Genomic DNA, 18,026 nt, shown 5'->3' on the forward strand with positions numbered 1-18,026 from the left:
CGCTGTTGTAACACATGCAGAATGTGGCTTGGCATTGTCTTGTTGAAATAACCAGGAACGTCCCTGAAAAAGTCGTTGCTTGGATGGCAACATGTGTTGCTCCAAAACCTGGATGTACCTTTCTGCATTGATGGTGCCATCACAGATGTGCAAGTTGCCCATGCCATGGGCACTAACACACCCCCATACCATCACAGATGCTGGCTTTTGAACTTTGCGCTGGTAACAATCTGGATGGTCTTCTTCCTCTTTTGTCTGGAGACACAACGTCCATGATTTCCAAAAACAATATGAATTGTGGACTCATCAGATCACAGCACACTTTTCCACTTTGCATCTGTCCAGTTCAAATGAGCTCGGGCCCAGAGAAGGCGGCGTTTCTGGATGGTGTTGATGTATGGCTTTCACGTTGCATGGTAGAGTTTTAAGTTGCACTTGTAGATGTAGCAATGAACTGTGTTAACTGACAATGGTTTTCTGAAGTGTTCCTGAGCCCATGCAGTAAGATCCTTTACACAATGATGTTGATTTTTAATGCAGTGCCGCCTGAGGGATCAAAGGTCATGGGCATTCAATGGTTTTCGGCCTTGACGCTTACGTGTTGAAAGTTCTACAGATTCTCTAAATCTTCTGATTAGATTATGGACTGTAGATGATGGAATCCCTAAATTCCTTGTAATTGAACATTGAGAAACATTGTTCTTAAACTGATGGACTATTTTTTTTTCACACAGTTGTTCACAAAGTGGTGATCCTCACTCCATCTTTGCTTGTGAATAGCTGAGCCTTTTGGGGATGCTCCTTTTATACCCAATCATGACACTCACCTGTTTCCAGTTAAGTGTTCTTTGAGCATTCATCAACTTTCCCAGTCTTTTGTTGTCCCTCCCAAACTTTTTTAAAATGTGTTGCAGGCATCCATTTCAAAATGAGCAAATATTTGCACAAAAACAACGTTGACTCGTCGACTATCAAAATAGTCATTTGTGGCAGCCCTATTTGTTAATCTTGTTGAAGTCATTCAACAACACTGTTGGTGTGTCTGTTGGTTTGTTTATATGTTTGTCTGTCTGTTTGTTCGCCCATTTCAACAAAACTAGGAATAGTTGCAATAATCTTTTCTCATGGATAAGAATCACCCGCTGATCGGCAGTTGTCCAATTGTTTGGATTAATTTAGTCACCTGTTTATCATTTCAAATCCTGTGAGGAAAAAAAACTGAGGTGTGACGTGTTTGTGACAGCTCTCACATTAGTCACCGGGCGTCACTGTTACTGAATTGAATTCAATGACTTTTTATTCAGCGCGCACACACACATACCTAACAAAAGAATCTCTCATAAAACAAAACAAAAGAAAACGCTGAACAGCATGGTCTGCATGAGGCTTGCCGGTAGTAGAAGAGCTGCAATGCTAAATAGCTAAAGGGCCTGTCACAGTGGCGTATTCGTAGAGCTGCTTATTGTAGCGTTGTTTCATTTAAATACGCGCGTACTCAGCCTTTAACAGTGTTCGTTCATACTTGCATCTGCGTGTGTTCGCGTTTTAATGTGTGCACACAGTCGCGTGTGCCATGCCGCACCACTTCAGTGCTATTTTCTGTCTCTGTGGAAGTGCGCTCTGTTCTCTACTGCATGGTGTGGTGCGGCTCACCATTATTATTATTTTTTATGCAGTGAGTGCGCGTTTATTTTAGAGTCACAGCTCTTTTCAGCATTGATCAGACTGATCGATCAGGGTGTTTGATGAGCGCACCGACATGCGAGTGCGCGTTTATTTTAAAGAGTCACAGCTCTGATTAGACACACACACACAGAGAGAGAGGAGGGGGGGGAGGGAGGGAGAGCGCGCGAGAGAGCGCTTTTATTTAATTTTATTTTAAGGAGTCTGATAGAGGAGAGAGAGCGGTTTTATTTTAAGGACACTCAGACTCCTCAAAATAAAACTGCTCTCTGTCACAAAGAGAGAGACTGCGTGAGAGAGCGCTTTTATGAAACAATGCGACACAGTGAGACAGTCCTCATGTAATTAGTCCAGTATGATAAAGTGAAGCAACGATCTTGCAGTATTTATAGCACCAGAAGAACAACAGGGAGATGTGAAGTGGCGCACAGTACCGTGTTGCAGCATGGGCGGGCTCACAATAGCGGACAGTAGCACAGCGCTGCGTGTACTCGCGTGAAGGCTCCATGCTGTGCTGTACGCCGAAGAAAATTAAACAGGTTTAATTTCTTCCGTCCTACGCGCGTAGCCCTCAACATACTGCTGCGTATTGAGAAAAAACTCCATGTGAAGTGGGCGGAGAGCTGCTCATTACAGCGTAGACGATACGCTGTAATGAGCAACCCCACGAATACGCCACTGTGCCAGGCCCTTAAGCACCTCGCTCCACAGTTCGTTTGTGTCCGTAAATGTGAATAAAGCCAGTTAACAAAACAATGGCTGGGTAGTTGGTAGGAGTACCGTAAGCGATTAAAAATGTTACTTTATTACCTGTCATGAATTTAAAAATGTTGTGAAAATTTATTACAGTTTATTTTTCAAAGAAGTCTTCTCCCTGCCCCCAAGGCAAAATCCACGTTATTAGAGACAGATTTTTACTTAAGAATTTTTGTCCTTCTACATTAAAAGTTCATTCAACATTTAATACTGTACCTGCAGCTGTTGTACAGTAACTTGTGTATGAAACCTGTTTCTCTTACACACACCCCCCCCCCCCCCCCCCAACCAGGAGCCACATGGTGAAGAGACCCAAACATAAATGGGCCACGTTGTGTGAGAATACATCGCAAAAATCCTGCGATCTGACAGCATCAGCATTGAAATACCAAAATGCCTACAGGCTTCGTGTGCGTGCAGATGTCGACAAGGATCACTCCGCCTGGGTTGAGAAAGAATTCTGCCCAGAGAGAGATGGTGAGACAAAGCCGTTGACGGGGAAGTTTGGTGTGGGGAGGGAAGTGACATGTGTGACATTGTGCTGTGTGATAAAACTGAACATTTTTGAGTGGCCTTTTATTGTGGCCAGCCTAAGGCACACCTGTGCAATAATCATGCTGTCTAATCAGCATCTTGATATGCCACACCTGTGAGGTGGGATGGATTATCTCAGTAAAGGAGAAGTGCTCATTAATGCAGATTTAGACAGATTTGTGAACAATCTTTGAGTGAAATGGGTCTTTTGTGTATATACAAAATGTTTTAGAGCTTTGAGTCAGGCACATGAAAAATGGGAGCGAAAACTAAATCTAAAAAATAACTAGTACTTATGAGTAGTTTTTGAGAAGAATACTTTGTATTTACTTGAAATGAGTATTATTTAAGCAGTGCAACAGTACTTGTACTTAACTACAATTTTTCAGTACTTTCTCCACCACTGCAAGATACCTCAACATGTCAGTATTATTTATAGTAGGGAGGGGTGTTATCTCAAAATTTTTGAAGTCCATAAATTTTTGCATGGAATATGGAAATATACATGGAATAAATTAAATAATAATAATGATGATAATAATAATAAAAATAATTTTTGGGTCATTTGGTTCCAAAAACCCATATGGACGGAGCGTTTGAAAATTTCAAGTAACGCGTGTTGTATGTGCTGTTGACGTAGAAAACCGCTCTGTTGCTTATAATTAGTTCATTGTGGCCATGTCATTCTTTACATGTGATGATTATACTCAGCTGATGTTCCTGAAATAAAAACGACATAGATTTTGTTTGTTACAATTGATCGTAACATACGAGGTCTGTTAGAAAAGTATCCGACCTTTTTATTTTTTTCAAAAACCTGATGGATTTGAATCACGTGTGCTTGCATGAGCCAACCTTGAACCTTCGTGCGCATGCATGATTTTTTTTTTTCACGCCGGTTTAAAGATGTCCACACAACGGTGGAGAGCACGCCGCGCTCTGTTCGGCATCAACATGCTGAAATGACCGGATCATTTCCAAAGTGAACTCTGTGGTGATGTGGGACCGTCGTGTGACTGTCCGAGAAATTGTGGAAGAGGTGGACATCAGCACTTTTTCGGCACATTCCACTATGACAGAAGATTTTGCCATGAAAAGAGTTGCAGCGAAATTCATCGGCACAACGCTAATGGCGCAGCAACAGCGCCTCCGTGTTGAAGTCTCACAGGACATGCCCTGATGTCCAGCTCTTCCACCATTCGGAAGATTCAGACGGCTTTCGGTGTCTTTTCAGTTGTGTGACTATCCGAGAAATTGTGGACGAGCTGGACATGTTACAACATGTCCTGTGAGGCTTCAACACGGAGGCATTGTTGCTGCACCATCAGCGTCGTGCCGATGAATTTCGCTGCAACTCTTTTCATGGCAAAATCTTCTTTCACAGTGGAATGTACCGAAAAAATGCTGATGTCCACCTCTTCCACAATTTCTCAGATAATCAGAAGACGGTCCCACATCACCACAGAGTTCACTTTGAAAATGATCCGGTCATTTCAGCATGTTGATGCTGACTGGAGCGCAGCGCGCTCTCCACCGTTGTGCGGACATCTTTAAACCGGTTGTACTGCTCCTTAATCTGTGTTATGCCCAGAGGATCATCACCGAAAGCCATCTGAATAATCCACATGGTTTCCACCTGGCTGTCGCCCAGTTTCTAGCAAAATTTGATGCAGTCGCGCTGCTCCAGTCGTTCCGCCATTTTCCTTGCAAAGAAAAAACGCAGAGAGACTCCACCCATCCTCACACAAAGGCTGCTTACAAGCAAATGACGCAACCGACAGGCGTGAAAAAAATCAGGCATGTGCACGAAGGTTCAAGGTTGGCTCATGCAAGCACACGTGATTCAAATCCATCAGGTTTTTTAAAAAAATAAAAAGGTCGGATACTTTTCTAACAGACCTCATATGTACTGATATTAGGTTTTTTGTCAATTTCTCTTAAAAAAAAAAAAAAAAGAAAAAAAAAAAAAACACCAGATAGGCTTATTGTTACTATAGAAGTTGAATATAAACTTGGGGTCAAGCAACATTTGGAGCCAAATTTCAAGTCTCTAGGTGCAGCGGTTCTCACGATATGACATTTTTGTCGATATTTTTGAACCCGATATCTTCATTGGCTCCGTCCATATGGGTTTTTGGAACCAAATGACCCAAAATTTATCCTGCTATGGTTTAATGCGTGTATATTTCCATATTCCATTCAAACATTTATAGATTTCCATAATTTTTGAAATAACACCCCTCCCTATTTATAGTCCTGGAATGTGTTCTTATAATGGTGATGTGGTGATACTGTGGAGACTACCTTTCTGTGGTCTAAATTCATGATCAAGTGAATGTTGTTCCATTATCATAACATTTAGGACAACTGTGTGAAAGTTCCAAATCTACTCTCTTAAAACTGTGGGTCTCTTGTTTCGGCTCTTATCTCCTCCCCCCCTTTAGCTAATTTGGGTCCTCCAGACAAAGTACGCATCGCTCCTGCTGGAAGTGATTTGGAAGTAAACATCACTGACCCTCTATCCAGCAACAACAGCTCCATGAAGAATTATGTGGAATCCATGTATTACCGTATTATCTACTGGGAATCTTCTCCAGACCCGCAGGTACTACAGACAGATACAAATGACCCTTGAGAGAATTTTCATATTTTGGGTCTTTCTAGAGATACAGTGCACCAGAACTGTTCTGTAAAATTTGCTGCATAACAAGACTTTATAAAGTTGTATATGTGTTTAATTTTACACATAACAGAGATTTACTTTATGATGAAACAAAGTGATTGTAAAGTACCTTTATTCCGTGTGTCTGGGATAGATTGTATGTAAGTAATCTGAGACGGTCAGTGCATCCACATTCTTTCAGACATGATCAACTCCAAAACTAAGAACCTGCATCTTATTTACAATGTCATATGTTGGTATGTAAGAGATGTGATTAACTTTTACTCAGTATATTTATTGGGTAACATGATCACATATTGGTTGACTTATTTTTTTTATTTTGAATAGCCCTTTTGCTGATGTAACCAGATCATTTGCCAACTAAATATGCCCATAATGCTTAACCACACTGAATTTCAAAGAGAGAAAAAGACACATGGTCTGTCTAAGTAATAGTGCAATGTGTTGCTTGTATATGTGGTATATTACAAAATTGCAGCTCGTTTTATTGCTGATTATTTTTTTTATTATTATTATTATTTTTTGTGGGGTGGGGGGGTCCACTGCAAACTTGAGTTTGCCGTGTGAGGTTTTGCCGCATTTTGCAGATGAGTTGTTCATGCCACGAGGCTTCATGTAGCAATTTCTATTGGCCATTACAACCTCTCTCCCTTCGGTCTACGCCCATACACAACCTTGTGAGCAAGAAGAAAATAGACATGGAAAACTTCTTTACTCATGTAAAGATACATCACATATGACATCTGTCAGAAACACAGTTGGTGCATATTTGAAGGACAGAAGAGTGACATACATTTTTTAAGCTTTCACAGAAAGACTGGGATTGTGTGTGTGAATAAAATAGACCTGTTGCATATTTAATGTGAATCAGTGTGTTAATGTTAGAAAACATGCTCTGTGCTGAACGCAGTCGCAGAGCTGCCTGCTTGTTCACTCCATTGACCCCATGTACATAAGATAGAGTGAGACAAAACACACATGGATTTAGAGAACCATGTTTCTTTTATCCTTAATTGACCAATCAAAAGATGACTCTGCAGTTCCGGGAACATGACTGAAATATGTTGGCTTTTGACCAGATGTCATTCTAAATCGGCCAGAAAATGAACTTGCCACCTTGGGCAAAATAGGGCCATGGTGCGCTAGTCGCAGATAGCAGTTTTCTCACCGAGTGTCAAGCGAGCAATCCTTACTGTCGACTCTGCTGTAGTTTGGTAGCCCGAGCTGCATCATCAGCTATTTAGATCGTGCTGTTCCTTAGTCAGCACCCATAGCTTTAGGCCCAGGAGCATGCTGTGTGTTTTTTTGTAGCTTATAGTTACAATATATCGTAAAATTTAAAAAAAAAAAAAAACTAGGTTGCACCGGACCCGAAGGTCAACCACTAAACAGATTGAAAAATATAAAAAAAAAAATAGCATTGCCACCATGGGAGAGGCAGCATTGGTTAGCCATTCCCAGGACAAGAAACACACAAGTCTGCCTGCCGGTGCTTTGAAAAAGGTGGACACCAGAGATGATCTCAGTCAAAAGCTGCTCCAACCAGTGCCAAATCAAGCTTAAAGACATGTCTTGAGCAACTTGTAAGTGCCGAACACTAAGAAGGAAAAGTAAAGCCTCAGTCCCACCGAATAATAAAAGCCATGAATTATGAGCCACATATGGATTTGCCAGAAATTTCAGTGATTATTTGAATAATGATCCATGTATAAATCTATCACATATCCACTATGAAGAAGCCTCTATGTGCCTCTAAGTACCTCACAACTCCCAGGTATCAGCCTCTAATCAGCCACGACTGACCTGTCATTTGAACCCATCCAGCCTCGAATGGCTTGTGTCGCCACATATGATCCATATAATGCGACGCTGGGTTTGGTCCAAACCTCCAGCCCTCCCACACTTGGTCCTTTTGGGTTTTCAATTCATAGCATCCATTAAAGATGTCACTTTTTTTTTTAAACGTAGTCCAAAAAAAGACGACCCTGCACAGTCCAACCTGTGTGCGCATCTGTGTGTCAGGCTGCAGTTCACCTGTCTTCCAGAGTCGTGAAATACACTTCTTCTCACTGGCTTTATTTCTTTTGTGGCTCACCAGTGATCCAACTGTTAACTTTGTGTTCGTCCGTTATTGTCTGGAAAATCGCTCTTTTGCACACTGGCGTTCTGCGTAAATGCTCATCTTCATTTTGACACCGGTGAGCCAACTTCTTAACTTTGTGTTTATCTGTAGAACACTCTTTTGCGTGCTGGCATTCTGCGCAAATGCTCGTCTTGAGTGCCAGTTATTGGGTCAGTGCGCACACGGCGGAGCTCATCTGATCCATTATAACAAGATGTTAAATCTATCATAAACATACTTTTACAGCTGCTTATAAAGAAGGAATGATGAACATGCAACGGTTTTAACAAGCTATTACAATAAAAACTTTACAAATAATACATTTGAAGCTGTTCCAAATACGTTCTCCACCTCAGTGCATGAGACAGAGAGAGGAAAAAAGGGTGCAAATGAAACAGTCCTCTATGATTCCAAAAGCGATTAGAGGTGTTTTCAACAGCCAAACTGTGACAGAAAATGATTAGTCCGCTAAAATAATTATTTTATGTACAGTGTTCGGCGCACAAGGCAGGTGGGATTGCCACGACGAAGTACGTGAGAGGGCGGAGTTAAATAGCCTGTCCTGTCCCTTGTAGCCGCCAGGTGCTCGGTTAATGGGCCTTTAACAGCCTCGTCCTCACTACAAACATGCCTCTAAAATCCTTGTTTGTCCTCGTAGTACCTCGTGCGCAAACTGCCCCACGCTGTTGTTGCTAAATTTTGAACTTCTTGAAATTAGCACCACACTCGGAGAGATGAGCCTTGTTAGGCGACTGTTTTGCCTCTCAGAGCCACTTTTCTCCACAGTTGTTAAATAACTGGACTCGTACCAAAAAAAAATGCTTCTTGGGTCATTACTCATCCTTCATTATTTGGTGGGACCAGGGCTTAAGTCCTTTTGGCTGCTCCCTTGTTTTCATTCGGGGTCACCACAACAGATCCAAGGTGAATCTGCATTTTTATTGCCACAAGTTTTACACCGGATGCTTTTCCTGATGCACCTCTCTTCTACTCCACTCCAGAGTAGAAGAGAGAGGCAGATTAATGGAAGAAGAGATGAATATCAGTGGGCTCTTGTCCTCTGCAAATGGTCTGCCTGCTATTGCAGAGAAGCTAAGCCACATCCCTTGAGAGCCCAAACAAATGCCACAAGGACGGCTGCCAAGAAAAGGAAGTGGAACTGAATAAAGACCAGAAAAACTGTTTGCAGTTAAATGAACCAAAATTTGGATGGTCATTGAAGAGTTGTGTAAAATGTCTGTTTGAAATACTTAACACTGTGAGCAAGAACTGAACAGTGAATCTTCTTAAAGTTTGTGCACATAAGGGAATCTTCCACTATAAGATTCGGATAATGTACATACACTGAACAAAAATATAAATGCAAGACTTTTTGTTTTTCTCCCATTTTTCATGAGCTGAACTCAAAAATCTAAAACATTTTCTATATACACCAAAGACCTATTTCTCTCAAACATTGTTCACAAATCTGTCTTGCTGAGATAATCCATCCCACCTCACAGCTGAGGCATATCAAGATTCTGATTACACAGCATGATGATTGCACAGGTGTGCCTTAGGCTGGACCACAGTAAAAGGCCACTTTTTCACTTTCTGAATTAACTTCACAATATCTCATTTTTTTTAAATGCCATGTCTGTGTAGGGTGCAGTAGATATGATTGATTAAATCATTGTATTTTTTCTCCTGTGTCCTTCCAGGCATTAGCTGTCCAGACGCTATGTACCAGTGCCAATCTGGGTGACCCTGCCACACCTGAAGGCTGAGGACACACTATTGTGTGAAGGTCCAGTCCCGAGATGACTATTACAACAAGACAAGCAACTTCACCACTCCTCAGTGCATGCAGACTGAAGGTACATCCTCTACAGCCATGTAATTGTCTTGTCCTTCCTCCTATTCCAGCTACTCCCATTAGGGGTCGCCACAGCAGATCAATCCATTCAACCCTGTCCTCTCTCTTCCTCTGTCACACCAACCACCTACATGTTCTCCCTCCCTCCCTCCCTACCTACATGTGGCTCCATCCTCAGCATCATTCTCCCTATATACCCTGGGTCCCTCCTCTGCACATGTCCAAACCATCTCAATTTTGTCTCTCTGACTTTGTCTCCAAACCGTCCCACCTGAGTTGTCCCTCTGACATGTTCATTCCTAATCCAGCCCATTCTAATCACTCCCATTAAAAATCACAACATCTTCGGCTCTGCCTCCTGTCTTTTTGTTCGTGCCACCGTCTCTAAGCAGTATAACATAGCTGGTCTGAGTACTGTCTTGTAAACTTACCCTTCATTCTTGTAGATACTCTTCGGTCACAGTGCATTCCTGCCGCCTTTCTCCACCCTGCCTGCTCTCTCTTCACCTCTCAACCACACTCTCCATTACTTTGGACAGTTGACCCCAATTATTTAAAGTCATCTACTTTCACCACTTCTTCTTGTAACCACACTATTCCACTGGGCTCCCTCTCATTCACACACATGTACTCAGTCTTGATCCTACAGACTTTCATTCCCCTGCTCCCCAGAGCATATCCACTTCTCTAGGCTAGACTCAATCTGCTCTCTACTCTCACTACATATCATGATGTCATCTGACAATGTCAATGACAATCTCAACTGGCAATGTCTGTGTATTACGTGACTGTACAGCCACGCAATACACAGTATTTATTGATATACACTGTGTGGGAAGAACTGGCCTGGTGTCTTGTTCCCATACTGCATGCAAAAAAGTAAATTAAGTCCCTTCGTTTGCTCCCTTGTTTTCACTCGGGGTTGTCACACCACATCCAAGGTAGCTCTGCATATTGATTTGGCATCAGTTTTACACCAGATGCCTTTCCTTACACAACTCCACAGTTACATAGAGAAATGTGACAGGGGTGAGGATTGAACTGGGAACCTTCCACACTGAAACCAAGCGCACTAACCACTTGGCCACCACCCCTGCCATTCCCAAACTCCATGCAAATATGCAAAAATTGTAGTGAAATTGATGAACGCATTAGAATATCACCAAAGCATTATTTGAACCTCGAGGGTCCATATCTTTCCCATCCTGTCAGTACAACAAGTCAGTTTTATCCTGAATCTTGAATAAATTTTGAAGTTATAACCTATAACTTCCAAACTAACTTCACATTCTAATAAAGACCAGTTTCAAGTTGAAGACTGAGACAATCGTTTGCTCGGTCACTGTTTTTGTTTTGTTTTTAGCAGGTCCGACACCATTGTGGCAGATCTTACTGTGCTTGATCGTTTCAATGGTGGTGTGTTTTTTGCTGGTGGGACTGATTCTGCTGGGCTTCTTTAAGTTTTCCTGGAGCCTGAAGCGTATTTTCTACCCCCCCATCGAACTGCCGGCACATTTCCAAGAGGTACGCAGCCCATGGCTCATGAGCTTCATTTAAGTTTGTAATGAAGCAGTTTCAAGTAAAACGATAGTGTTAATGGTGATCTATAAAGATATTAACACTCTGTTGGTTAATTACCGTTCATGTCCCCAAATAATTTTGGTCTACAGAGAGCTCATTTTATTCTTCATGTTCTTTTTACAGATTCTTAGTCTCAGTTCATATGGTTTTTTTTGTGTGTGTGTGTGTGTATGATATGGATGTTGGTGACTGTTCCACATCAGTGCCTCATGTCTCCAAATGTGTTGTTTTTCAGCATTTCTGTGACTCTTTTTCTGGGTCTGACATTCCTCCACTCCTCCCTTCGGAACTGGAGGATGAAGTTAACTTTGACAAGCTGAGTATCTGTCCAGATTCAGCTCTCTTGGAAATCCACGATCCTCCACCTTGTGAGCCGCTGCCAGCGCCCTCCTTAGGGTTGGAGCCACACAGCAGGTTGAGCTATTTCCTGATGCTTCTAATCAGCTTGTGTGTAAACATAATGTTTAAAAATAGGTGTCACAGAGCAAATACATTCCCCTCAGCCAGTGTATTGATAGGTTATGAGCCACGTTTTAGATAAAAAAAAAAAAAAAGTGATTCTCATGATCATCTGAGGTCAAATCAGTAGGGATTTGGACTCACATAACTTGACAAGCTTGATAAGTCATGAATGTTTCAACATCAACAAAGAGAACGCTCACTTACAGTAGGTGGTATGGTGGGTTAGTGGATAGCACTTTTGCCTTCCAGCTAGAAGGTCATGGGTCACTTCCCACCTGGTTCTTTCTGTGTGGAGTTTACATGTTCTCCCCATGTTTGCGTGGGATCCCCCCAGGTGCTTCTGCCTTCTACTTCCAAATACATGCAGGTTAGGTGGATTGGAAGCATTAAATTGACTGTAGGTGTGACTGAGTTTGTCTGTCTGTGACCCTGTGATGGACTGGCATCCTTTTGCCCTATGACTGCTGGGATCGGGCTGCATGTCTTACCACTGAATGCACCCTATAAATAGCAATACTATAAGCACTTTGTGTATTTGTGCCTTAAAACGGAGTAACAAGTGCCACCCTGATTGGTAGACTTTTTTTATGTGGCACTCACAACAATCCCATGACTAATTGGGTGACTTCATACAGCCCTGCACAATGGTTTATGCCGGGTTGGAGTTGGTAGCCATACTGCACAAACACTAGTGCCAGATATTGCCATAATTTCCGGACTATAGAGCACACCTGAATATTAGTTGCACCCACCCATTTTAAAAAGAAAAAATTGTATATAAATAGGCCACACATGTCTATAAGCCGCGGGTCTCCATGCTGTAACATGAGATATTTACACAAAGATGTTAGACAGAAAGATTTTTTTTTAACTTTTAATTAAATACGTACCGTAAATGCTTTTTTCCCCCGAGGTGTTACACGTAAATACTGACATGCACGTCATCCAGCATCCACGCACGGTGTCTCTGCTCCATATGGAGAACTGAGTAATTTTAACGTTTTCTTGAGATTTCATCGTGTGCAGCCAGGATCAGATGGAGTCTGTGGTTAATGAGGCGCTGTGACTTTTTCGAATTGTTGTGGCAAGACAGAGAACCGGTTTGGAAGGGTGGTGGGGTGGAGAAGGCTCTGCTCCGCTAATTGATCTGATGGTGCAGCTCTGGCACAAAGTGCCAGAGAGGGACTTTTCTTCACTAAAACACACAGGTAAGACCTTATATTTACACTGTGTGTGAATTTACATCACATGAGGAGCGCAGCTTTCAGGAAATCATCGTTTCTCGACTTAAATTAGCCGCATCATTGTTCAAAGCGTGTGGGGGGGGAAAGTAGCGGCTTATAGTCTGGAAATTACGGTAGTTGCATACCAGCAAGATACGACACCCCCCCCCCCCCCCCCCCACTTCCCATGACTCCAAAATGACTTCTAGAAATTTTTTTTTTTTTTTTTTCCCCTGTTATGTCAATATTCATCACATCATGATTATACCGTTATAGACAGACGTGGCTCTGCAAGGTGTGAACATGTTTAAACTAGGGTTACCTAACTTGACTGCAGATGAGGGCATTGAAAAAGAAGAAAAGATAATACACTGATCATTCACCAGTCCTAATCAAGATAAAACTTTGAAGTAATTGTGGCTGATTTGGAGTCTTATTGCCCAGCCGCAGCCTTATAGGTGATTGGCAGTAGTGATCATGGCATGTTGTGATTGCTGTACATGATGGTGTTTTCACTGGTTTATTAAGATATATATAAAATATAAAATTCTTCTTCTTACTTATAAGGTTTTGAATAATCAGGTCCCATCTTATCTTAGGGACCTCGTAGTACCATATTACCCCATTAGAGCGCTTCGCTCTCAGACTGCGGGCTTACTTGTAGTTCCTAGGGTTTGTAAGAGTAGAATGGGAGGCAGAGCCTTCAGCTTTCAGGCTCCTCTCCTGTGGAACCAGCTCCCAATTCAGATCAGGGAGACAGATACCCTCTCTACTTTTAAGATTAGGCTTAAAACTTTCCTTTTCGCTAAGGCTTATAGTTAGGGCTGGATCGGGTGACCCTGGACCATCCCTTGGTTATGCTGCTTTAGACGTAGACTGTGGGGGGGTTCCCATGATGCACTGTTTCTTTCTCTTTTTGCTCCGTATGCATCACTCTGCATTTAATCATTAGTGATCGATCTCTGCCCCCCTTCTCAGCATGTCTTTTTCCTGGTTCTTTCCCTCAGCCCCAACCAGTCTCAGCAGAAGACTGCCCCTCCCTGAGCCTGGTTCTGCTGGAGGTTTCTTCCTGTTAAAAGGGAGTTTTTCCTTCCCACTGTGGCCAAGTGCTTGCTCATAGGGGGTCGTTTTGACCGTTGGGGTTTTTCATAATTATTGTATGGCCTTGCCTTACAATATGGAGCGCCTTGGGGCAACTGTTTGTTGTGATTTGGCGCTATATAAGAAAAAAGTTGATTGATTGATTGATTGATTTATTGTAAACACATCTGCCATTTTGACCTTACATTATAAAAAAAATCACTAAATCTGTGTAATGGATGTTTTAAATTGTGATTCAGTGTGAAATCCTCAAGACTTTTAACTATAAACTGTTTTGACTTTCCCAGTGGCAGACACGCTCGTCAGGATAGTGGTGGAAGCCAAGACTCGGGCGTTTATTCCACCGAGAGCGGATCAAGACAGCAGCAGCAGCTCAGCGGCACCCAGTCCTGCACCGAGCCTGACGTCTCCTGGCATGGGACCTCTGATGTGGAACAGGTGAAGATGCTGGACTTGGGTTCTAGTGTAAAGAACCATAATCTGATTGAAGATGAGGGCATTGTGGATTTTTGTGTTTGAAGACACAGACGGGAAGACTCAGCGTGCCACAATTTTATCAGGAATATTTTAGTTCTGTGTAAGCAAAAATTTGAAAGGCAAAGAAGACGCTGGAGTTCTGTAGAAGATTATCCCTCGATTTTTGTTGCCGCCTGCCCTGATGGAAAAACAAACTCCATCGTCTTTGATTTAAAAGGGAAGTGGTGTTGCTGAAAGACGAGGAGGAAGGCTTTTTTTCTTGCCGTGGATGAGCCACTTTGCTGCTGGCGTGTCTCTTTATTGATAACCGGAATGTTCACGTGCCTGTCATGAAGCAGCAGTTTCTGTGTCAGAGACAGAAGGACATGTTGCTGTTTTCACCCTCAGGTGCATTCCATTTTTACCTCTCAGCATCGATGGGTCTGTAATACCTGGTGGGGGGGGGACACAGTTGTGTGTTTTGTTTTTAAAAGTTGGCCTTTGAGTTAACATAGTTAGCAAGTGCTAATGGTGTTCTACAGCATTCTTGAATATACTTAATAAAGGTAAGTAAGTGTGCTTTCACATCTGTTTTGTTTGGTCTGGACCTTCTGAGTTTTCAGCAGATGTGAAAGCTGCCTTGTACTGTAGACCAAAATATGGTCCAAGCAAAAGTGGCGGTTTTGATCCAGAACAAAATGGAAACCTGGTTTGGTTTGTTTGTCGTTCAGAAACACTTTTGGCTCATTTGGACCAATTACAGGAAGCTCAGACAGGTTATCTTCACTCATTAAACTGTTAAAGTAACTGGAAAAAAATTAAATTAGTTAAAAGATACAACAGAGTTTTGGCATTTGGCACAGCGCTGTATTAAACTGGTAACCTCTGGTTCTGATGGTTGTTTAAAATGTAAACATGCAAATGAATAGATGGCTCCAAACATAAGGGGGGGAAAAAGTATAAAATTTAACCTTTTTGTGAGGTTATAGTTTAATGTTGTGTTCACACTGGAGCGATGGCGGCGACAGGTTGCAATGTAATCCCTATGGAAGGACGTGTTGTGGCACCACAAAAGTTCAAGCCATGCGATGCAATGGACGCAAATAAAGCAATTTTGAGCGATTGGTGCAATATCGCGTTGTGCCGCATCATCCTCTTCCCTAAGTTGAAAAATCTGAACTTTTTCGTCTTGTCGCACCGCGATGACCTATCGGGCTGGATATGTAGTGACGTGAAGATGTCTGGAGTTTATACTTGATGTGGACATGTCATGTCTCTGGCAGCCAGCCAGCCTGTGAGCAGGACTTATGTCCTTTATTTCACAATTATGACAGAGTTTTGAGGGGAGAGCGAGCAGCAACACTGCAGCAGCAGCCAGTTTTTTTTTTTTCAAGTGTGCACGCAAACGAATCGTCCGTGAAGATAATTTTCTTAACTACACAGATGTATAATAAAACAAAAGGTGACTGGTTTATAACACAATTATGACATAGTTTGAGGGGAGAATGAGGAACTGCAGCAGCAGCCTCTTTTAATTGTTCACATGTGCACGCACGAACGGGACAGGTGGTCCTCTATAGGTTACTTACTGCATTTTTCCTGATGGTGGGAGATTTGCAATTAAAAAAAAAAAAACAAAAAAAAAAAACTGAAAACTTTGTTTTAGAGAAGAAAACATTTTTATTTAACTAATTTGCATCATTGACTGCTCATGTTTTCATATTTGTGTACACCTGTTTCTGTTCTGGCACAGTGGAAGATCTATCAAAAGATGGAAATGTAAATATTTAAGTATGTTGTGTGTGTTCCCAGGCCGTGCCTGTCTGTGCAATCTACAAGTTCCACAATTATTTCACTTTTGGCAGTACATTAAAAATAAGTTTTGGAAAAAATGCATCTGATTAAGGAACCAGTATGGATGTAATTAATCAAAAATGCCTTCTTAAAACTAAACATTTTCCATCAAATTCTGTTATCTGTGTGTGCAGTCGGTTACTGGAACCACTTAATTTTGTATCATCAGAATATTTAACAAAATGTCCAAAAATTACTTAAACTACTACAAACACACAAAAACAACTTCATATATTGAAATAAAAACTGTAAGTTCTTCCGGTTTATCACTTGTGATCATCACAGCAGATTCATTTGGGATCTGCATGTCCGGTTTGGCACATTTTATGCCAGAAGCCCTTCCTGATGCAACTCCACATTCCACAGAGAATGGGCGCGGGGTGGTCTTGAACTGGGAACTACTTGGGCACCACACTGTGCAAGTACTGCAGATGCAATATTTGCTCTAAGAGTGCTGATGGTGACGTGAAGATGTCTGGAGTTTATACTTGATGTGGACATGTCATGTCTCTGGCAGCCAGCCAGCCTGTGAGCAGGACTTATGTCCTTTTTGTCCTTTATTTCACAATTATGACAGAGTTTTGAGGGGAGAGCGAGCAGCAACACTGCAGCAGCAGCAGCCATTTTTTTTTCAAGTGTTCACGCAAACGAATCGTCCGTGAAGATAATTTTCTTAACTACACAGATGTATAATAAAACAAATGGTGACTGGTTTATAACACAATTATGACATAGTTTGAGGGGAGAATGAGGAACTGCAGCAGCAGCCTCTTTTAATTGTTCACATCTGCACGCGCGAACGGGACAGGTGGTCCTCAAACTGGGTCCTGGAGAGGCAGAAGTACCGCTGAAAGCAGTCATCATCCAGACGCAGCAAATAATGAAACCCCCCGAATTGGGAATGTCTCATGAGGATGTTGTGAACCCAGGGATGGCGCTGCTGGCAATGTTTGTCAGCTTTCCACAACAAATAGAACACAGCAACATGTTAACTTGACGGTGAGCGGAATGGAAGCTCCTCCTATTTGATGACGTATTGGGGTGAATTTTTGCAGTGAAAGCAGAGCAACATACCGGGCATTGGTGGCGCGTCCATCGCCAGGCTAAGGACGCGAATTTGTGGCGTCCGGTGTGAACGCGGCATAAGGCATCCATAGCATGTGCCGTGCATTTCTTCAGTGTCCTGTGGCGTCCTCCCTGATTTTCTGGTTGCACAAGGGATGCAAAACGGATTCAGTCCCTGTGTATCTGGAGTTTTAATTCATCTCTGCAGTATCACAGAAATGATTCACACGTACCTAATTAAAACCAGGTCACTCTGCACTTAAATAGTAAATTTCTCGCTGTCTTGTCTTTTCTCCTTGTAAAGTTTTGCCGTTGTACCTGCGGCAGGCAGTAAAAACTTTTTTTTTTTTCATTTTTATGTGGAGCGTTGTCGTATGCTGCTGGTACAGATATTGTAGTTGCACTGAAAGGAACCTATTCATTCATTTTTCTCTGTTCAAACTGAACTACCTCCCAAATTGACAATCTAATTAGGCTGCAAACTAATCATACAGGGGGATGCAGTGTTCAAAGGTGATGTCAGAATGCAGATACTTCATGAAAGGTTTAGTGCAAGTGCAGTATTGCAGTTTGAATCCAAACTGATCAGACCAAATGTATACAAATATGATCTTTGGTTCAGACTTTGCTCCAGAGTTTAAACAAAAAAAA

General features: G+C 42.1%; 1 protein-coding gene across 1 annotated transcript in view; it reads left to right on the forward strand.

Moving 5' to 3' along the window:
• The window catches only part of il10rb (interleukin 10 receptor, beta), a 30,309-nt gene extending 15,144 nt beyond the window's left edge, over positions 1-15,165 (forward strand). Inside the window, 8 exon segments of the mRNA XM_034186966.1 lie at positions 2,732-2,916; positions 5,418-5,578; positions 9,479-9,517; positions 9,519-9,542; positions 9,544-9,634; positions 11,000-11,157; positions 11,450-11,628; positions 14,288-15,165. Coding sequence (XP_034042857.1) covers positions 2,732-2,916; positions 5,418-5,578; positions 9,479-9,517; positions 9,519-9,542; positions 9,544-9,634; positions 11,000-11,157; positions 11,450-11,628; positions 14,288-14,519 — 1,069 coding nt within the window. The 3' untranslated portion in view covers positions 14,520-15,165.
• The last annotated feature ends 2,861 nt before the right edge of the window (positions 15,166-18,026 follow it).

Source organism: Thalassophryne amazonica, chromosome 14 (assembly GCF_902500255.1).
Source record: "Thalassophryne amazonica chromosome 14, fThaAma1.1, whole genome shotgun sequence".
Classification (NCBI taxonomy): Eukaryota; Metazoa; Chordata; class Actinopteri; order Batrachoidiformes; family Batrachoididae; genus Thalassophryne; species Thalassophryne amazonica.